The following is a 22,127-nucleotide window of genomic DNA, read 5'->3' as shown; positions in this document are numbered from 1 at the left end:
AACCATCTGAGGCCACCATTCCTCTGAACCTTTAAAAATTTGCTCTCCCCAAAATCTGGCTTGCATTTCAGAGTAGGCCCATCCTTCCTCTCCTTCTTTGTCATGAAATCTAAGATGAAGCAGTCACTTCCACTTTTCTCAAAGTTCCCATCATTTCTACCCTAACAATCATTTATTCTTTTTGGATGGGCATCAGGTTTAGAATTAAGTTTGCTTTGTTGGTCCTTCCATTTTTGAAAAATTAAATTACCAGTAATGCATGTCAATAAATTGTTAACTAATCTGGCTTTGGTACAGCAAATGCTATAAAGAGGAATATGTGATCTGTTTCTCAAGTACCTTCTCTATTTCCTCTTTCCCTCCAGGTGGTCTGTAGTCTCTTCTGATGGCAATATCAGTTCTGTTTCCGCCCCTGTTGATCTTCACTAGAATATCCTCCTCCAGTTCCTGATTTTCCTCACTATATGACTATATCTCCTTAATATATAATACTTCCTCTCTCTATCACTCATCCTGTGCCTTTTGGATAAGATGTACCCTTCTTGATCCATATTCCAATCCCAGGTCCCATCCCACCAAGTCCTAGCAGTAAGTTTATATGTGTCTCCTATAGGATCTCTTGGCCATACTGCTTTTTACCTATACCTTTCACATTTGTATACACATATGTCTTTTAGGAATTACTGCCCATCCCTACTGCTGTTTTTCTCCTACACTGTAGCTCCTTTCTGTGATACCTAGCTTGGTGAATAAATGTAGGCAGTTTTTTTCTCTCCCATTAACAAGCAAGAAAAGCTTTTATTACAGCCTCGGTGACTGATTGTCATCTAAGGACCAAACTAGCTAAGTTTTGAGCAAGGCTAATCATCAAAAGGTTGACCACCAGTTGATGTGTGTTTTGTAGCCACAGCAATCCATGATTCAAGCTTGGGTAAAGAGCACTGGCTCTAGTGATAGCAGAGAGGATTCCCACTTCTGTAGAGACAGGGCTGCTCTGGTATCTTTTTGGTTTTGTTTTTTTTTGGGGGGGGGTGGGGAGGAATGTGTTTTTGTTTCTGTTTTGTTTTTTGGCAAGGCAATCAGGGTTAAGTGACTTGCCCAGGGTCACACAGCTAGTAAATGTCAAGTGTCTTGGGGCCGGATTTGAACTCCTGATTCCAAAGCTGGAGCTCTATCCACTGCACCACCTAGCTGCCCCCCTGCTCTGGTATATCTTAAAATAAAGATACAGTGCTATGAAAAGAAGCAACAACCCAAAGGAGGAAAAGGCCCCAAAGTAACAGTGACCATCCCTTTCCAGCTGTGACACCTATAGAGTCTCATTTTCCTAATGCGGCACATTTCTCTTCCAGGCTGGCTCGGATTCTTGTTCGTCTCCCAGCGCTTAGGCTGATGAGCTCCAGTATTACTGAAGAACTTTTTTTTACTGGTCTCATCGGCAACGTTTCAATAGACAGCATAATCCCCTACATTCTGAAAATGGAAACTGCAGAGTACAATGGCCAGATAACAGGAACGAACTTATAGTGGGAACAACACATCTTCGTGGATCAAAATAATTTTCATAGAACCAGTAACCACACCATTAAGATAAAAAGAAAATAAAAATAGTGATATTTTGGTATGTACAGATATTTCCCGTATATTAACCATTTCCTACCTGGTTTCTTCATCTAGGAGGCCCCAACAGTAGCTACTGAAAGCTAGGTTCCTTTTCTGCCACAAGGAATATTTTAATGACTTTTGATTTCAAAAAACAAAACAAAAAACAAATAAGGTGTCAGATTTCTGAGCAACCTTTTAACTCACTTTGTATTTAGAAGTTGACAAAAGGCAAAAAAAAGTTTTCTTATGGCAGAGACTAGTATTAAAGAATACTGAAAACCGTATTTGTATATACATATATACCAGTGTCCTTGGGAATATTTAGCAGTTAATTACCAGGGTAATGACATGAGCACTTTCTAAGAACTTCTTGTCCACTTGATAATGTTATCAGCATCTTGCCTGTGAATAGGTAGGAGAAAATGATCTATGTTGTTGGCCAAAATGCTGATGATTTCTGTGAAAACTTAGAGGGGGGACAGAAAAAGAGACAATCACTTCTACTTAAGGCAAAAAGGCATTGTGAGTTTGGATGCACATGGTGGTGGTATGCATCTTTAAAGTCCTCAGAACTACTGAGAATGTGGTTTATTTGCAGCATATCTACAGCACAATTAGCAGCTGAATGACTGCCACAGCCCTGACCCTTGCAAGGGCAGTCCAGTGACCATGAAGCCTGGGGAGAGGTGGACATGATCACAGAGAGCCAGAACTTTTTTTACTAGCTGGCTCTCTGGATTGCAATGCAATTAGTCAGTGATTAACTGCCAAGATAGATGTTCAGCCTCTCCAGTAACTGAACGTATCCCCAATTTATTCGTTCCTCGTATTGGCTCCACAGGGCGGTGGGCATTTGGTTGCTTGCTGAAGGCCCACAGTGCTTCTTTGATCAGTCCCAGATAAACAGAATCGGATAAATAGAAAGTTTTCCTCCCCCTGCCTCCATTCCCTGAATTCTCCCATTTCATTAATTCTCCAATTTCATTTTACATTGATGTCCCATTTGGGTTGGTATTCAGAATATCTCCTATTTTAAAAAAAATCATGTGCTCCTGCAGTTAATGACTAATTAATTGTATTAAGGTTACTAATGTCTTTGGCTTTTGTACTGGAGAAGTGACTCAGAGTAAGAGTATCAGGATGTTAATTTGGTATTGATAAGTTCCTACTTAAACTGAATAGAAAGTGTGACTGGGGATTTTCTCTGTTGTCATTCAGACACCACTTGTATTGTTTTTATTGTGTCTTCATCAAACTGCTTTGACAAAATGTAACCTTTGTGTGTGTAAGGCCAGTCACTGAGGTGAGCACACTGGCACCTGACATGCGCTTTGTACACCCATTTTTACAGTGGCCTGTTTCACACCTTGGACTCCTGGGTGTAAGGATCAAGCAAAGAATGTGTCCACTATTACTTTAAAAAATTAACAGCCCTAGATGATGTCTGGATAGAGCATTTAAATTAACTCAGAAGGATGTAAATAAGGGCAAAATTCTAGATTCACCACTTTTTGTTCCCTTTTTATGTTCATGCAAATTAAGAAAAAACATCCCATAATGTAGAGTTCAGTGTTTTGTCCCTTGACAGATGGGTCTGTTAGCAATCGAAGATGACTCTTTTGAGGTAACGAATTTTATCTTTAAATAACTAACAAAGTTACACTGGTTTCATCATTATCCTATAATGTAAGACTTTTTCCCTGGCCACACTTGTCCTTTGGCTCACAGGTCCAGCTTATTCCTCATTTTGATCTGCCACATTCCAGTAGCTCTCTTTTTATAACAATTGGACAAATTAACTGCCCAGTATTATGTACAAAGTGCAAGAGAAAACTAATCATCCCTGGCACTAACACAGGCATCCCTATTGTCCCCTGTGCCACCTTGTTAAATGAGCTAGAAGCTGCCATAGTCTTCTGGAGTCTCTATTCAGAGTCAACCAAAATTAAGTATTAGCCAGTCTTTAAGATAGCCATTGTTAGTGGGAAATCTGTTCACTTAAGACATCAGCCCCCACTTCTAAACTCCAGTTTTGGTGGAACACCTCATGGTATTAAATTCGACCATTTAAAAATTATGTAAATATAAGGGAAAATAATAGAATTTTCCTGCTTTTGGTAAGGTTTATTTTGTTTTGTTTTTATTGACTTCCCAATGTTTTGAATGATGAAGGAAAAAGAAATTTGGTCAAAATAATGAAGTTGATGACTGTCTGTATCAATATAAAGGATGTTGGTAGATAACACTTGTAACCAATAGGTTATCCCATAAAAAAATAATACCCTTTTTAAAAGCAGGCACACTAATGATCATGTGGGGCAGTTCTAGAAGAACAGCTTTTATGTTGAGTCTTTCATGGAATCGTATTGGCTCTGAGCTCCCTGTTGGTGGTGGCTTTGATCAGTGATGAGACAGCAATTGTTGAGGCATGCTAGTTCACCTGATTCCTGTTTCATTCGAGGGTTGGGGGTGGGAAGTGCTTTCCATTTTCATTATGTTGTTTTGATTAAAACTGTCTTATCAAATTGGGGTAGGCCATCATAACACTTAGAATAATGTCCCCAGAGACAAAGTTATTTCAAATATGTCAGAAGAATGGAACAGATGCCAACGCTTTTAATAAAGAATCAACCTTAAAAAAGATGAGGATTTATGCTAGAGTGACTTCATAGTGCCTGAAGAAACAAGTCAACTTTAGTTCTTTCTTTGTTTACGATATTTAAACATCCTTGACAGTGCTGACCAAATTGCTTCTAAGGAAACAAAATATTTTAAGTTTTTGAAACATTCTCCTTAATGACTAGTCTTCTTGGTTCAATTATCAAAGAATAATTTTCCATGAGGATTATTTCAATTGAATGACTTAAATTCTGTCCTATCAGAAATTGTCTAGACTAGAGCCTAGGTCAAAATAGCCTTGACAGTCTCTTTATTGTCATCAGTTGGGCAAAGAAAAACAAACTCTTGGGTCATGACTTCTTTAAAGGAATTCCTTCCAAAAGATTGGCCTCAAACTTTGAGCCTTAAATTATTACCATTGCTTATTAATAGAACTCATGAAATACTAAATTTAGCAAAAAGAGAGATCAGGTCTCTATCCACTAAGGAATCTGAATGGTAGAAATGAAAGGTTTCTCCAGACAGTGAACTCCTTTTAGGCTACATTGATAAAGATGATGCCTTCAAGATGGAGAGTGGTCTTAACAGTGGCCAGATAGTTAACATTTAGCTGTTACCTGGTTTCCTGGGATAGAGCCACACTTAGATTTTTTTCTTTTTCTTTTATAATTTATGAGACATTTCCCCCATTTCCACACATAAACATTCTGATAAAGTGCAGTCATATACCTAGGAAGCATGAAGTTGATATCCTTTCTGATAATAGAATATGCCTTAAGTTTAAAAAAAAAAAAAAAGCCACTCACTTCAAAAGTTCAATACCTCCACTTAAAGAAAGATGTGGCATCTGGGTGATAGAAGAAATGATTGTATCCTGTAAACCAGTACATAGAAATTACCAGAAAGAAATTTGGTTCAGGAGAATGAATGCTTCCAAGCATTTTCTTAAAACCTGAATGCAGGGAGGGCTTCGGCCTGCTTCTCTGATTGGGAGTGGGGTGGAGGGGGTGGCGAGGGGAGACACTTGGGAGAGAATCTCAAAAGAAGCTTGATCCTGAACACTCTTAAGCTCAACTAGAGAACCAGAGAGGCACAGTCTTTGATGATATTTGCACCACAGCCCTCCATCAGCCAGGCTTCCAATCACTGTCCTCTGCTCAGAGACTCTTGCCTTGTCAGAAAAGGGACTCTCTCCAGAGAGTCAGTAGGTAGACATGGCCTTCACAAACACGTGCCCTGAACTTCTGTTAAACAAAACCTTGCTTTGAAGACTTGGATAGCACCAGGGGGTTTTAAAAGGCAGTGATACTGACGCTTAAAAAAAAAAGATTGGAGTGGTCTAAATCATATAAGAAAAGAATTACAATTTCCCATTTCTGTTAAGTTTTACAAAGCTCAAAATTTCAAAACAATACCAAGAAAGCATTTTTAGTAAATCTAACATCATTTTTCTAGTTGTGAAATTTGTGGTTCTGAAGATTTTTTTAAAATATTATTTATTGTCCAGTCCTTTTCCAAGAATGTGATGAGTTTTGAGGTTGTGTTTGGGTTGTGTTGTTTTTTTTTTTCTGCAACTTAAGGTATATTGTAGTGTGTTAGATGTGTTCTATAATTCTCCGATTTGAAGATGATTTTTTTAGGTTCTGTCAGAGTCAGTATTAAATGTTAATTAACTTTAGGTTTATGATGTTTTAGATGCCAGACTAATGACAGTGTGGCTGTGTCTATTCTATTATAGGTGTCTTTATACTTTCGCATCCCATCATATAATTTATTTGTGTCCACACTACAGACCTAGATTTTTAATTTATTTCTATGGTTGATGCACAGAGCTATAAAAGTCTGGATATGTGTAGTGCATTTAGTCTGGGGAAAAAAACCCTTATCCTTCTGGCAAAATTATATTAGAGATCTTACAATCCATGATTTGTTCCATACCACGTGTGTATAATGTAGGTGTTTTTTGAATCCAGGACAGCTCCAGTTCAGAAACAGTTCTCTATTTTGGTAGATAGACCTCTTCCTGGGAGTAGAGTCTGGGTGTGAATCATCCCTGTTTTCCTCTGTAGATACATTACAGTGACCCTCCTCTCCCCCCAACATTTCTTTGACTCCACAGCACCTTCTTCTGATGTAGCTTAATTGGGGCAGGTTCTCAGTTCATGATGAAGTGACTGCCTTTTGGTCCCAGTTGGCAGGGTAGGATACTTAACTCTACGAGCTTCCTCTTATCTCACTTTTTCAAACCCTTTGGATTATGGGAGATTCTTTTTAAAAGAAATATCTTAACTCAGATTTAAAGACAAAGAGAGAGAGCCCTAATAGACTTGGGGCTATCTGGGGGTTGGGTTTTGTATGCAGGTTTATAAATATCTTCTTTTGTGCCTCCCAAAATTGTGCATTTCTGCATGTCCTGTACTAGAAATCACTTCAGCAACTATGTACGTGTACAGATTTGTATGTACGTGTGTATGAATGAATGACTTTATAAGTGTTTATATCTTATATATATGTACAGTGTAAATATGTGTGTATGTTTATATATATATGTATATTATGTATACAGATATGTAGCCATGTATTCAAACATTTTTATGTTTAAAGAGAGTTTATGATTGAGTTGCTAATATGAGCTAAATTGTCTTCAGTGTTTATACAATCCCTCAGCATCGGAGGTTTTCCTAAACCTTTTTATAATTTTCTTATTTGGGTGGTTGGTTTGGGGGACAGTATACCACCCAGGGAAAGAAAAGTTAGCTAAGTCCTTACTGTACAAGTTTAAAAAAAAAAAAGATGAAATAAAACCTGTTCCAGTAGAATGCATATGTCCATCTATTCCCTAACTACATAGTGGAGGATAATGGCTTGAGTTCAGAGGGCATTGGGGCAGGAGCATTCTAGTTTACTCTGTCTAGAACAGATTCTTTCTCCCTGTTTTCTTCAGTGCCCAACTGGAAGAACAGGAGGGTGTGGTGTGTGAACAAACTTCTCCATTTCCCAGAGCACACTGGCAATAACCCACCCCCCGGATGCAGGCATTCTCCTAAAAAAAAAATAACATTTGCAAATTCAGTGATGAAGAGTAGCTTATTTCAGTGATGTGGACTCAGTTCGCAAGTATGGTATTCGTTTTCCACTCTGCCTGGTGCATCAGTCAGAAGGATCCTTTCATACTGAATATGTCTGCTGGGGCAACTGTTCTCTTTAATGTTCCTGATGGGGAGGGGTTCGAAGAGGTCAGGGAAGGGGAGCAAGCAGGAAAAAAAAAACGAATTAAGCAGGTGCAGTTCTGAAAGGTGATTTTTTTTTTCAATCAAGTATTCCTTTTTGGAGAAGGAAAAAAGGTATGAATATTAGTACCACTGTTGACTTTTATGTAGCACTCAGTTTAGCTACCAAACTGAAATCCCATTTTAGTCACCTGAAATCAACTGAAGGGGTTTTCTGCCCATAATTATGCTTAGTTTTAAATTCAGAGCTACAAATGACTCTAATACTGCTTTGTGTATGTACCCATAATGATAACTGCAGAACTATCTCTGTCAGATTCCACACTAACGCTTAAAAAGAAAAGTCATTTGGATTTAAAAGAAGTTACACCTAAGGAGAAAACTATCCTCCTCATCAACATGGTACAGTAAGCAAGATAGCAGCATTTTAGCTGACTTCAGTGATGGGAAGCTGGTTTACCAAAAGCATTTAAAAGGCAGCATGCTGGAACAAATATATTAGTGACTGTGAAGAAATGAGAGAGAGAGAATCACGTAAGATTTTTTTTTTTAACATAAAACAAATTGCCACAGAGATGACTGAATTGTTCAGGCACTTTATGAGAAAATCCTAAATCATGGCTATCTCTAATCAGAGAGGAGGCTGTGGGAGTTACCTGTTTTCAGCATTTTAGGTTTTATCCTTTTTAATAACAGTCATCCCACTGACTCCTTTCTAAGGGACGGTGAGGGAGAAGAAAGCTACAAAAAATGAAATTTTGATGACTAAATACAATTTTTAAAAAAATTTCCTTTAAATTGATCATACTGAGACTATTTCAAAGAATAAGTAAACTAGATTTTAAAGAGAAGGCACTCAGGTCCAGAGTGGTGTGATGGGTGGGAAAAGAAGAGTGTGTGGCATAGTTTGAGTTTCTTTTTTAATGGCTGGATGTTTTCGATTAACCCCGGAAGTCTAAAGTGTTTGTTTTGTGTATTTACATACACATAGCACCTAGGAAGCCATGCCTGAGAAGATCGACTAGTATCGCTTCTTATGGCTGCTTACTGTTTTAGGATGTTAGTGCAGAAAAATAGAACAATCGTTTAGGTGACCATGGCACCATGAAAATTAATGCTGCTGCCACATAAAATTCAAGCGCTGGACTGTTTCTAGAGCGTCCCTCGGTTCTCCAGAAGGCTTTGTCACCTCGCTCTCCGCCCTGGTTTTAGAACTGACACCCCGCCCCCTCTCTGTGGGCCGAAGCTGGCCCCCTGGGCACTGCCCGCGCTGCTCGCTGCGCTGCGCTGAGCTGCGCCTGGGGCTGCATCCTCAGCCCGGCCAAGTAGCGCTGCTCCACCAATCGGGCGTGCGTTACCTCGGGACCTTTTCTGTAACCTCCGCTCCTCTGCGTTAGCGACTGTTGTTTATGCCGTTACTTTTGAATGCCAGGTTTCAAACCTGCTGGAGGCTGTTGCTTTCTCCCAGCTTTGTAGAAATCGACTTTGTACGTGTGATGGCATCCAAAAAAAATAATATAGCATGTTCTTTTTTTATCTGAATTTTGTATCTAATCAATGTCTTCAGACATGAAGAGGAATTTGCATTGTTGTGTTTGTATATAGAGTATTGCAGTGCATGAATTAGCTTATGCATTTTATTAAATGCTGTTTAAATGTGGCATTATATTGTTGTGGCTTAATACTACTACCTAAATGAGGTTTATACTATTAAAAGTGAATTACAAATGGAAATGTATCTTTGACTTTCCTTTTTGCATAAATTGTAATAGAATGGTGGGCTTTATGGACTACCCCTCTTGTTATTTGAGCACTTTTTTCAACTACTCCTATCTGTTTTAGAAACTCTATTAAATTATTCCTATAAAGATGGTGTTTCCTATCTAAAAAAAAATTTGCTCTGTATACTCTTTCTTATAAAGACTTATACTCATGGAATCAGTATTTTTGTAGAGCTGGAATGGACTTTTAAAGATCACTTAGTCTGGTAGCTAGGTGGTGCAGTGTATAGTTCACCGGCCCTGGAATAGGAGGACCTGAGTTCAAATCCAGCCTCAGATGCTTACTAGTCGTGTGGCCTTGGGCAAGTCACTTAACCCTAATTGCCTCCCCCAAAAATTAACTAAACAGAAAATAAAAACTACCTAGTCCTACTAGAAACAGAGCCTGCCATTTGAGTCAGACAGCCTGGACTCAGGTACCACTTCTGTCAGTTAGAAGCCAGATAACTCTGAGGAAGTCCTCATCTGTAAATGAAACTATCTACATTACCTATGGGAGAAATGATTATTAAAAACCAATAATTTGGGGAGATCCAGAGTTCTCTCCTTCTTCCAAAGTCCTGATTTTAAAAAGTTCAGTCTCTTAAAGAACATTGTTGATAGTGAGATTGGACTAAGACCTCACCCTGATGGGGTAGGGGTAGCTGTTGGGTTCTGCTCAGGCAGGCTCAGGCAGAAGGCGGAGGCTGGGGTATAGAAATAGTCTGTCCAAAGGTGAAACCAGCGTCACTCTCAGCCCCTCATTTTAATACAGTCTGCCTTCTGTTGTGTTAACCAACAACAGTTGACTGCCACCCTTCAAGAACACCTACTCTTCAAAGGGTATATATACTGTTAGCCTACCGCCATGATTGACTCTAGTCTAAGAGAGGTGGCCAAATGAGGTGCTGGCCTTATTAACGAAATGATTAAATTACCCAGGAACCATGTCTCAAACTTTTTAATCACCACACATATTTCACAAGGTTGTTGGGAGGAGTGAACAATAGAACATTTGTAAACTATTTCGTAATTCAAAATACAAATATGAAAATGGCATGGGGTAGTAGTTAGAGGACTGGCCTTAGAATCAGTAATCCCGGATTCAAACTCTGACTGACACAGATTACCTGTGTGCCCATGGACAAATCACTTAACCTCTCATCTTTCTATCAATTTAAGTTGTAGAGAAGTTGCCAAATTTCCAAGCAGGGACTTCCCTTTAAACATATATACATACATACATATGTGTATGTGTGTGTGTATATGTATGTATGTAATCTGTTATTTGTTCCAAATAAGTCACCAAACACGGAGTAACCAGGGATAAACCATTTATCTTCTTTGGGCCTCAGTTTCTTTATCTTCAAAATGAGAGGGTTAGATAATAATCCCTATAGTCCTTTTCGGGTTTTAAAATTCTATTCACTTTCCAAGGTCAAAAGGGGTAATAACTAAGTATAAAAGCAGGGATTCAAACCCATGTCTTTTGAGTCTAAAAGCAAAGCTTTTTTATGTGCCCTGCAGTAATAAAACCCTTCTTCATTGCTTTTATGCCCAAACTACAGAGTGATACGTAATGAGCATGAAACAAAGGACCTGTAGAGATAAAGCAAAACCTTTCCCATCCATGGGGATTCCTTTCCAAGATGCTGCGATCTGGTGCCCCACCGCTCCCTGTTTGTTGTTGTTGAGTTGTGTCTGACTCTTCCATGACCCCCTTTGGGGCAAAGATACAGTTTACAAAGGAGGAAACTGAGGCTAACGGTGAAGTGACTTGCCCCGGGTCACACAGCTAATAAGTGTCGGAGGCCAGATTTGAACTCGTGAAGATGAGTTTTCGGAGCTCCAAGTCCAGCGCTCTCTCCACCGCCCCACGTGGGGTCTCAGAAAGAGACAGACTCGGCCCCGGGGGACAGAAGACACATCATTTAGCGTCGTAGTACGGTGTCTACTCCAGATTAGAGATCGTCCAGAAGTCGGGGGGATTCTGCTTGGTTAGGTGGCGTATGACGGAAAGAGAATGCATTATCAAGCATCTATTGACGTCCTAGGGGTGTAGTTGACTGCTCATGGAAGGTGATCGGGATCTACGTTGGATGGATGATTGACAGATGGGGACGGGACAATACTATCACTTCTGTAAGGGGGGGGCGGGAGGAGGACGCTTGGCCAACAACCACGTTCTAAATTTGGACAGCCCGTCCAAAAATGCAAGCATTTACCGGGAATCCCGTATGACACTGGTGGCTTGCTTTTTGCACGTGTGTTCAGAAATCACAGAAATGGGAGAAGGGTTCTTGCAGAACATCCCGCCTCCCAAGCCCCACCCCCCTCACCCCGTGCCTCTGGATCCGAATGCGCCGCCCTCCAAGTACGCGTCTCTACGCTGCACCAAAGACGCTGGGCGCAACTTAGACTTTGGCAAGGAAATTAAGGTCGCACGTATCGGGCTCTTCCAGAGAACGAAGCCTGCCCCATTTATTTCTGGGTAAATCTGTCCCATACTCCGGAATGTAGGGATGACTGACACAAGTAAAGTCGCGCTGGGCGGGGAGGAGCAGGAGGCGCAGGCCGCTCCGCCCCAACACAGTGGCCGCAGCTGAGAGCCACCGAACCACAACTCCCAAGCGGCTTCGCGGTGGCGCCTGCGCAGCGTACAGGGTCGTAAAGTGCGCGGGCGTGGGAGAGTGTGCTCGGGAACCTCCGCGGAACCACATTTCCCAGACTGCTTCGCGGCGGCGCCTGCGCAGCATCTCGGGCTGCGGAGCTAGCGCGAGTCTGCGCCGTGAGTGGGAGTGCGAGGGATCTGGCGGCCAGGAGCCCCGGAACCACATCTCCCAGAGTGCTTCACGGCGGCGCCTACGTGGCGTCCCAGGGTCGCGGAGCTAGCGCGAGTCTGCGCAGTAGGCGGGAGTGCGGGGGCGCGTGTGGCCGGGAGTCCTCCAGTCTCGCGGCTCCTGGTCGCTGCAGCCGCTGCCGCGATGCTGATGAAGGGACGCTTCCCCATCCGCCGGACCCTGCAGTACCTGAACCAGGGCGAAGTCGTGTTTAAGAGCTCGGTCAAGGTCATGACCGTGAATTACAACACCCATGGGGAGCTGAGCGAGGGAGCCAGGTCAGTGAGCCGGGCCCCAGGGCGTCCCTCCCGCCCTCCTGCACGGCTGTACCCATCTTACGGATGGAGAGACTGAGGCGCGGAGAGGGGACTGGTTAGCGAGCACCCCCTGCTCGCCCAGCCTGGGACTTGGGACCAGGGGAAGAGCAGTGGGTGCAAATTCTGCCTCCTGCGGCTCTAATGGTGGGCATTAACCTTGGCGTTCAAGGCCTCCGCGATCTGAGCTCCGTGGGAGCTCTCACTGGGGCCCACGCAGGCTTCCTGTCCTCCAGCCAAGGCAGGTCACTTGCTGTGTCCCTCGTCTGTGCCTGCAGTGTTCTTGATTACCTCCGAGCCAGAAGTGATCACTCCCTGCTTTATGCATCCTAACACAGCGTCATGTTATCCTTTACACTGGTCACTGCTGAAGGGTGTCCGATTTTGTGTTTTCTGGAAGGGGCAGGTTTTCAGCTGGGTCTCTGACTTAAGAAAGCATTTCCTGTGGAGGAGAGGGCCTTGAGTGAATGGGTAGTCGGGGGCGTTAGGGAACCTTGCCCGGCTTGGGAGCTGCCAGATTGCTTTACCTGGACCCGAGAGCCTGAGTCGGAATGTTACTGAATGCTGAGAAATGAGAATTTCACGTGGAAGGAGGGCTTTTCCGGAGGCTCTTAGTAAAATGGGATTTAAGGAAGATTTCTGGCTCCCCTTTAAGGGTTGTTTTCTCCAGGCTGGTGAAATCCTAGATCAAAACAGACCTGGATGTGGAGTTCAAGGTCTTGGATTTTAACCCTTCTTCCGTTGCTTACAACCCGGGTTATTATTGGAGAAGTCACCTGCCCAACGTCTCTGTGCCTCATTTTCCTCGGTTGTAGAGGGCTCAGACTTGATCTTCCAGATCTCCTCCAGCTCTAAATCCTGTGACCTCGTTGTCACTACAACTAAAAAACAGGCGCTTCATTTGAGTTAACAGAAAAGTCAGTGACCCATTTAGCCCATCGTCACTGTGCCATCTTGTCCACTCTTTTTTTTTTTTAAATCGTGGAGGACAGAAGAATCCAAGCAGTGGTTATGGGAGGCTACCTTCCATGATATTCAAAAGGTCTTGTCTGTGTCTGCCCCCAGATCTTTCATTCGTCATTAACTCAGAAGGTACCTCAGAAGCCTTGTGGTCCAACCTGTTGTAGACCAAGAAGTCCTCCTGCATTAGTGACAAGTTGGTTGTTGTCCTTTGTACTCAGAGAGGACCAAAATGACATCACTGTGCCAGGGACACTGTACAGTGTGTCCAACTGTGGCTGATTAGACCAGTGTGAGCTGGAAGGCCCTGCCACAGGTCAGGCACAAGTAGCCCATGTGAACACTTGGTATGGAGATGTCTCTGAATTTGTGCGTTTCACATTTCCTTTGAGCTGTTCTGCTTTGCTCATAGAGCACAGCACCTTCTTTAATATGGGCACACCAGGCTGGACGGTCCTGTGCCACTGTCTGCCATGTCTCAATCGATACAGAGAGACCTTGAGAGTGTCCTTGTATTCCTTCTTCTGACCTCCATGCGAGTGCTTGCCTTGTGTGAGTACCCCATAAAATAGCCTTTTAGACAAATGTACTGTTTGGCATTTGAATAACATGGCCAGCCCATCAGAGTTGTGCTCTTTGCGGTAGGCTTTGAACGCTTGGCAGTTCAGCTCAAGAAAGGACCTCAGTGTCTGGTGCGATCTGCCAGGTGATCTTCAGAACCTTCCTGAGACAATTCAAATGGCAGAGATTCCGTTTCCTGGCATGGAGCCTGGTATAAGTTCACGTGGACTAAAAATGTGCCTGACAAAGACTTCAATCTGACAGAGCACTTGGCGGTCATAGGATACCGATTCAGAGCGTGAAAGGACCTTACAGGTTAACTAGTCCAGTCCTCCTATTCCACAGATAAGGAAACAGACCTAAGGGATTAAATGACTTGCCTCAATTCACCTAACCAGTCCACACCAGGGATAGCAAGGAAGAGGTCCTGTACAGTCACCTCCATTAGGTTATTTGCCCAAGGTCACAAAGCGAGGAAGGCATAGTCATCATTTAGAATCAAGTCCCTTTTAGGTCTGCAACAAATTCACTCTTGAATGGGGAACAGAATACAAGTAGAACGTCCTAGGGGCAGAGTCAGGACCCTGACGAGGTGCCCTAGAAAACATGTGGAAGGAGAAAATACTTTCCTATTCCCAGCCGTCTTAAGATGCAGGCCCAAGGCCCTTGTAGGAGCTGGCCCCCGTGGCAGGTGGGGGTGGGGACCGTCTTCATCCTCTGTGGTCCAAGTGCTCAATCAGTGCTGCTGCCCACCTTTCCCACCACAGGGAGCTTGATTTTGATTGTCTGGCTCAGTGTCAGCAGTTGTCAACAGGAAATTCTAAAATGTGGCCCTAACCCAGTATATTTGCCCTTTATGCGGCAAAACCCCCATGAAGCTGGGAGGATAGGCATCACTCGCTGTTCCTTTGCCTTCTCTAGAATGTAAAAAAAGGGAGAGGAAGGGCCCGAGGTCTCAGGGTAGTGCTTGGAGCTTCCTTATCCCTGCTGCAGCACCCAGGATGTGGATTACGTGGCCTAAGTCCATGGTCACCCTAGCCATGAGCTTCAGGGTTGGGTAGCTTTTGGTATGAAGCCTTCCCTAAGCTCTCGGTGTTGGAATGCAGCCCCAGCTGTGCAACAGATCACTCTGGCCTTTGTTAGCAAGCCTTTTTTATCACAGAACCTTGGTTTCATCGTGTATAAAATGGGGAAAATAACACCCCATAACTCAGTGGATGCTGAGGGTGTACAGTGGGTGTCACTGTTGTACTTCCCACTAGATTCTTTACTAGTTTTCTATTTTTTCCCTTTGTAGGAAATTTGTGTTTTTCAACATTCCTCAGATTCAGTACAAAAACCCTTGGGTGCAGATCATGATGTTCAAGAACATGACGCCATCACCATTTCTACGGTTTTATTTAGGTGAGTGAGCAGAGCTGGCTGCCGGGCCCCTGGATGGAGCAGCGGGCTCTTCTCCGGGCCAGCTGCAAACGTTCTCACGGCAGGAGCAGAGGCCAAAAGCTCACGTTTGTCTCTAGCCACTCTTCCTGCAATAGTTACAAACACATTATGGCCTCGTGTGTCAGAAGATGAAAGACATTATTCTCCTCTGCCCTAAGTCATTGAACCAGCGACCCTCTAATAGCTCTTTATCACCAGCCCAAGCCTAATGTATTTTTTTATAAGACACTTAACAAATGTTTGGATTAAATCTGTAAAATGAAGCTGCCTTCTGGGGTTTTTGTGAGGCTCAGCTCAAATAACAGGACTTCAGAATGTTAAAATTGCCCCAGATGGGTAGTGGTCATTCCCTTAGAAGACTCACTTTCTTCAGAGAACGTGCTGAACTCCACCCCTTCCTTCCCTACTTCCCAACGGCTGCCTCGGGTGTTTCCAGCAGCGTCCTGTTGGCTTTCCCTTGTATCCCGTTTGTGTTGGTGTCTCGGTACCAGACACGTTAAAGCTAGGACGTGGCCTTTGGAAGATGTCATGACAGGTTCCTGCTCTGTGCTTCTTGTTTTCTAGATTCTGGTGAACAGGTCCTGGTGGACGTGGAGGACAAGAGCAACAAAGAGATCGTCCAGCACATCAAAAAGATCCTGGGGAAGAATGAGTAAGTTGATTGGTGCTGATCAGAGGTCAGTCACCTTGTTAACCTGGAGGCCCAGAGAAGATAGAAGAGAGAGTGGTCGGTATGGAGAGGAATGAGAGCAGGGTGGACTTAGCTGTCTCGTGGACACGTCGGTGGCCGCGCCTCCGCTGAGAGCACACAGCCCTTAGGAGATCCAGGTCTTCCCCCAAGTCCAGGGCCAAAGGAGAGAAGAAAGCCCCCAGTGGCATTGGTGGGTACCACATGTTCTGTGGTGACTCACCGTGATGGGTGGTAGTCGTGGGGACTGACCGAGCACTCACTCTATAGCGTGTGCTAAGTAAGGGCTGTAGAGACGTCGTCTCATTTGGTTAACTAGAGGGTTTCTGCTCCATCGATCAGGTTGGTTAGCATCCGTTTCCCATGTATTTGATAAAACCACAAGGGACTCTGATATTGTTTAGCATGTTTTACTTTACAAATTTCAATTTTTGAGGAGTCACTCATCTTAAAAAACCTGACCAGTGCGCCGTTGTGGGCCACGGCCACAACTTGGAAGTTTTAGAATTTTTTCAAGAAATAAATGCCTCCATTATGCTTTTGCTACAACTCATCCTGAATCTAGCTTGGAATCATAGGCTTCTCCCAGTGAATCTGTCTCCTTTCTTGAAGTTTTCTCAGCATTAAATCACCCTTGACCTTTGCCCCTTGACTCTCCTCAGTCCATTAAAGGACTTAAAAGAAGATAGGTAATGAAAGTCTACCTTTCCAGCTTCTCTGATTTTGGGGCTTTCTAGATGTAGTACAAGAAAGGGGAAGTTAGCTGGTGGCTTGAAGCCTCTTTTTCTCTAATCCAGAAGAGATATCTTTCACTTAATTCACTTTTAACTTTTCTTCTCCATCAGCTTTTTCTAGCAGGGAGTTAGTGACTTAATTTGTGTATAACAGCTGATTTTATGTACTCTTTTATTCTGAACAAAGTGTTTCAATTATAAGTAAAAGTTTTGTTAAGATGGATTTAAGCTGGTTTCATCAGGCGTTTGGGGGAAAAGTCCTTGGAAACGAGATTGGGTGAGGCGATGCTTAGTGTCAGTGTTAGTGTGCCTTCCTGTATGCATCAAGATTCCATGTGAGAATTTCCAGATCACCTCCCCCGGGTGACACGATTTGGGAGAATGAAAACTCGTTTTTGCATCACCTCCGAGGAGAGCCTGTTTGGCAGGAGATGCAGTGTTCCCTGTAGACGCCACCTCTTCTGGGCTTGTTCCTGTGGCAAGGCAAGCAGTGACTCTAGCCTTTGCTCCAATGACGAACAATGAACATTTCAGCAGAGTGGCGGTCACCATCGTTTTTCTGAGAGGGGGGATGCTGACAGGGGTTTTCTTCAGTGTATTTTAGAAGAGGAACGAGGTACGAGTCCCACAGTAAATGAGGAGTGGAGCTATAGAACCTAGGTTTAGCACTTCTGTCCAGCACCACCATCAGTAAAAACTCGGGTCTGTGGTTGGTGAAGAGGCCACAGCACAGTGCGACGCTTCCAGAGAAGCCGGTTCTCACCCCTCCTTTTTGTTATTGGCTCAAAGGAAAATTATCTTCATTTTATTTCAGTGGGTCTCATTATCTTTGTTCTTTGACAGGGAAGTCCTCAAGATGGAGGAGCTAGAGAAAAAGAAGCTTTTTCACCCAGCTAACTTTGGACCCAAAAAATACTGCCTGCGGGAATGTATGTGTGAGGTGGAAGGACAGGTCCCCTGCCCAGCCATCGTGCCTTTGCCCAAAGAAATGACTGGCAAGTACAAAGCTGCTCTGAAAGCCGGTGCTCAAGACTGAGGGCCCACAGCGGAGGCTGCTGATGCCTGGGACGTCCGAGCCTAGGCTGAACGCCAAAGGCCTTATAGACCGAGTGACGGAGAGACAGGGACTCACGTGGGCCCAGCAGCTGGTGAGCTCCCAGGCCTCTCTCCAGAGCCCAGGAAAGCCCAAGCCACCTCCGATTCAAAAAGGCCCCTTTTAGACACAAGCACAAGGGTAGAGAAGCAAGAAGACGAAGCAAGGCTGGGGGATTTAAGTGCAAAGACTTGGTTTGCTAATAAAACAATTTATATTGACGGGATAAATGTGATTTCCTAGTTCCAGAAGACAAGGGGACATTTATGTAAGAAATGTTTTACTGAGTAGTGAAAATGACGGGACTGCCTGGAGTCAGTATCCTTGTATCTTGCCTGTCTGTAAGCCTCTCTCACCAAAGTCTTATTTCCTTCTCCCACTGCCATATTCTAGTCTTTATAACCACAGTGCGCCTAGTTTTAAGGGCTGCAAGAGGAGCTACAAGCCCAAGTAATGCGGGGTTTCAGCATTTATGGGACAGTGGCATAAAGAGTCTTCAAAGTCCTCATGAAATTAAAAAATTTTAATTGCAGGGTTGTAGGGATGATAATCTAATATCAGCATTTCAAGGTAAATTCAGTTTTCTCATCAGGGTGGATTTAAACTTGGGGTCAGTAGCAATCTGTCACATGCTGTTAAATCTATTGGACGCAACTGTGTGGAGACGGGTCCTAAACTGTTATCAGTTTGCTTTTAAAAGAAGTTGGAGTACTCCTGTGCTCTAAGGCGGTAAAACCTAGAAATATGTAATAAAGACTTGATGATTACCTTCTCTGTGATGACTGGATACCACCTATAGTTCCAAGGTCATCAGGAGAAAGAAACAAAGTTCTATCAGGGAAACTAGCAGTGACCAACCAGTGTTGTTCTAGGGGCTACGACTGGAAACCCTGGAAACCTGAGTCCATCTTTCACTAGTTGGGTGTCTTATCACCTGGTCTTGATTTGCCATCGAAGGCTCTTTCCACTCAGTGGGAATCTGTTTCAAAGCATCAGCAACTGGTAGGTCTTCCATCACATTTATCTTCCCCAGATCAAATTATGGCAGCTAGGTGTGCAGTGTAGAGCACACCAGCTTGGAGTTAAGAAGATCTGAGTTCAAATGCAGCCTCAGGCCACTTACTAGCTGTAATGACCTGGGCAAGGCAGTTAACCTCTGTTTGCATCTATTTACTCATCTATAAAATGAGGATGATAACTACCTACCTCCTAGGATTGTTGTGAGATATCTCAAATGAGATAATAACAGTAAAGTGTTTAGCACAGTACTTAGCACATAATGAGTACCATACAAATATTGATTATTATGTAGCTAGGTAAAAGCAAGACAGAAAAAGGAACTTAATGACATTAAACAAAATTGGAGAAAGGTACAGTGGGAGAGTGGGGCTTGAGGGCAAGATGAATAGAGCTGGTGGGAAGAGGATTGTTTTAAAATAGATTAAGCTAAAAGTAAGTGAAGAAACAGTACTGTGTTTGCAGAAGAAGAGGAAAATAGAAACAATTTAAACTCTAAATATTAATGGATGGAATAATCCAATAAAATGGAAAAGTGACAGATTAGCTAAGAAAATAAAATTTGGGGCTTACAAGAAATATTTAAAAACAGAAAAATAAAATAAAAATGAAGGGCTGGGAAAAAATTACCTTGCATCAAGCTAATCCAGAAAAAAGCAGGAGTTGCAATCATACTATCAGACAAAGTGAAAACAGATGTTACAAAACTGAAAAGGGATAAACAAGGAAATGACATTATGCTAAAAGACAGCCAATACCAATATTAACATACGTGCTTCAAATGTCTTAGCATTTAAATTCACAAAACAAATGAGCTACAGGAAGACATACAATGACACAATTGTGGTAGAAGATTTCAATTTTTTTCTCTGTCTTGGATAAGTCTGATGGAAAAAGAAAAGAGAAAATATAGAACTCAACAAATTGCTGAAGAAACTAGAGCTGAAAGATTTATGGCATCTTCTAATGGGACTGCTGAAGAATAAATGTATTTCTCAGAACTACATGGAACTTTTGCAAAAACTTAACCAGGACACAGATGTCATAAGCAAATGTAAAAAGGCAGAAAAAGTAATAATCCTTTGCAGATCGTAACATAGTAAAAATAGTAATCATTTCAGGGAGCACAAACAAAAGACAAAGCCCTCAATGGAGACTTAAGAAAGAAATCCTAAATAATGACTGGGGCAAAGAACAAATCATAGGGACAATTAAAAATTATGTGAAAGAAAATGATAATGATGAAACAGTATACCAAAATTTCAGTGATGCAGCTAAAGCAGCATTCAAGTGCAAAGAGATTTCCCAGCAAACATAAAATAACAAAATAGAAAAAGATATGTGTTTTTAAAAAGTAAAAAGCCATTGGGGCAGCTGGTGGTGCAGTGGATAGAGCACCAGCCTTGGAGTCAGAAGGACCTGAGTTCAAATACGGTCTAAGACACATGATACTTGCTAGCTGTGTGACCCTGGGCAAGTCACTTAACCCCAATTGCCTTGCAAAAAAGGAAAAAAAAGCCATCAAATAGACTAAATAAACACAAAAGAAGCTATTAAAAATTAGCGACAAATCAGAAACAAAAACCTACAGAAATGAAAAATAAGTTTAAATAAACTGAAGAAAATAAAAGCTGGTTCTTTCAAAAGACTAATAAAATTGGTAAAACAAGTCAATCTGATTTAAAGAGGGCAGAAAAGCAAATCAACAAAATCAGCATAAAAAGAATAATCAGAAGCTATTACATGCAATTAGTTATATACTAGGTGCACTGGGCCTTAAGTCAAGAAGATCTGAGTTCAAATCCAACCCTCAGACACGTAATAGCTATGTGACCCTAGGCAAGTCACCTAATTCTACCTCCGTTTCCTCATCTGTAATGTAAGTTGGGGAAGGAAATGGCAAATCCAGTATCTTTGCAAGAACACCCCAGATGGGGTTAAAAAGAGTTAGACATGACTGAAACAACTGACCAACAAAACACAAGCAAAAGAGGAATACTCTCAAAAATAAAAAAACACCCAAATTTAACAGAACTAGAGATCTTAAATAATATAATCTTAGAAAAAAGAAACAACTAGCTGCAAAGGAACTACCAAAATAAAAATCTTACCCTGATGGAATCACAGGTGAATTCTTAGCAAACTTCTAAAGAACAATTAGTACCAATACTATACTATACTAACTATTCTCAAAAACTGAGAAAGGAAAAAACCTTACCAGATTCCTTTAATGAGACAAGCACAGACAATATCTAAAGCAGAGAAGGAAGAACACAGAACCACAGACCAATATCGTTAATGAACACTGATGAAAAACTTTTTGACAAAACCCTATCAGACAAACTACAGCGATTCATCCAAGAAATCATTAATCATGACCAGGGTAGATTTATACCAGATGCAAGAATGGTTCAAACATTAGCAAAACAATCATCAAAATTATATTGGAAACAAAAACATCCAAAACCACATGGTTATTTCAATAGATGTGGGAAAAGCCTTTTACAAAGTGTAACATTCGTTTATGCTAAAAAAAAAAAAAAAAAAAACCCTACCAAGTATAGACATAGAGGGACCTTAAATATTATTAAAAGAATCTAAAAACAAAAGCAAGGGTCATGTACAATGGGGATAGACTAGAACCTTTCCTAATAAACATGGTTAAAGCAAGGATGCCCACTCTTCCATTATTTGATACAATTCTTGAGATGCTAGCAATAAGATGAGAAAGAAATTAAAGGTGTAAAGAGGTAAAGAGAAGAAACATTTACTAGTGATATGTATACTTGGAAAATCCAAGGAAATCAGAAACAATAGTTTAAGCAAAGGTGCAGGCTATAAAATTAGAAACAATATTTTAAGCAAAGGTGCAGGCTATAAATCTTCAAAGACCAACAACATTTCTATATAATAAAATACAAAATAACAATAATAAAAAGAAATCCCATTCTAAATACCTACAAAATGCATAAATCTTCAGGGGATCTACAAAAGCACACACACAAAAATTTGTGGAGATTCAATTATAAAGTGCTTCTTAATAAAGAGCAAATTAAATAGCTGGAGGAATATTTGGTGCTCATGGCTGAGCCCTGTCAAATATAATGAAAATGACAACATTATCAACTTAATTTACATTTTAATGCTATGCCAATCAAACTATTAAAGGGATACTTTATAGAACTGTATAAAATAACAAAATTCAGTTGGAAAAATAAAAGCTCTAGAATATCAGGAGAAATTATGAAAAGAAAGTGAACAGC

General features: G+C 41.9%; 2 protein-coding genes across 3 annotated transcripts in view; both read left to right on the top strand.

Annotated features, from left to right (window-relative positions):
- NR2C2 (nuclear receptor subfamily 2 group C member 2) overlaps positions 1–5,037 on the top strand; it is a 126,802-nt gene extending 121,765 nt beyond the window's left edge. For both annotated transcript variants that reach the window (XM_027863895.1, XM_027863894.1), the window contains one exon: positions 1,353–5,037. In XM_027863895.1, coding sequence (XP_027719696.1) covers positions 1,353–1,527 — 175 coding nt within the window. In that variant the 3' untranslated portion in view covers positions 1,528–5,037. The remainder of the gene's footprint in view (positions 1–1,352) is intronic.
- A 7,086-nt stretch (positions 5,038–12,123) lies between these two features.
- Positions 12,124–18,614, top strand: MRPS25 (mitochondrial ribosomal protein S25). Its single transcript, XM_027863879.1, has 4 exons — positions 12,124–12,332; positions 15,187–15,293; positions 15,897–15,984; positions 17,598–18,614. Exons 1-4 carry the CDS (start codon positions 12,199–12,201, stop codon positions 17,788–17,790), a joined length of 522 nt encoding a protein of 173 aa, XP_027719680.1. The 5' UTR covers positions 12,124–12,198; the 3' UTR covers positions 17,791–18,614.
- The last annotated feature ends 3,513 nt before the right edge of the window (positions 18,615–22,127 follow it).

Source organism: Vombatus ursinus, unplaced genomic scaffold, assembly GCF_900497805.2.
Source record: "Vombatus ursinus unplaced genomic scaffold, bare-nosed wombat genome assembly UNPS02014773.1, whole genome shotgun sequence".
Lineage (NCBI taxonomy): Eukaryota > Metazoa > Chordata > Mammalia > Diprotodontia > Vombatidae > Vombatus > Vombatus ursinus.
The sequence above is the reverse complement of the archived record's forward strand: the minus strand, read 5'-3'. Positions and strand labels throughout refer to the sequence as shown.

Coding starts and splice junctions, on each gene's coding strand:
- MRPS25 (XM_027863879.1), top strand. CDS start 12,199: ATGCTGATGAAGGGACGCTTCCCCATCCGCCGGACCCTGCAGTACCTG. Junction 12,333..15,186: donor GAGCTGAGCGAGGGAGCCAG/GTCAGTGAGCCG, acceptor TTCCCTTTGTAG/GAAATTTGTGTTTTTCAACA. Junction 15,985..17,597: donor AAGATCCTGGGGAAGAATGA/GTAAGTTGATTG, acceptor GTTCTTTGACAG/GGAAGTCCTCAAGATGGAGG.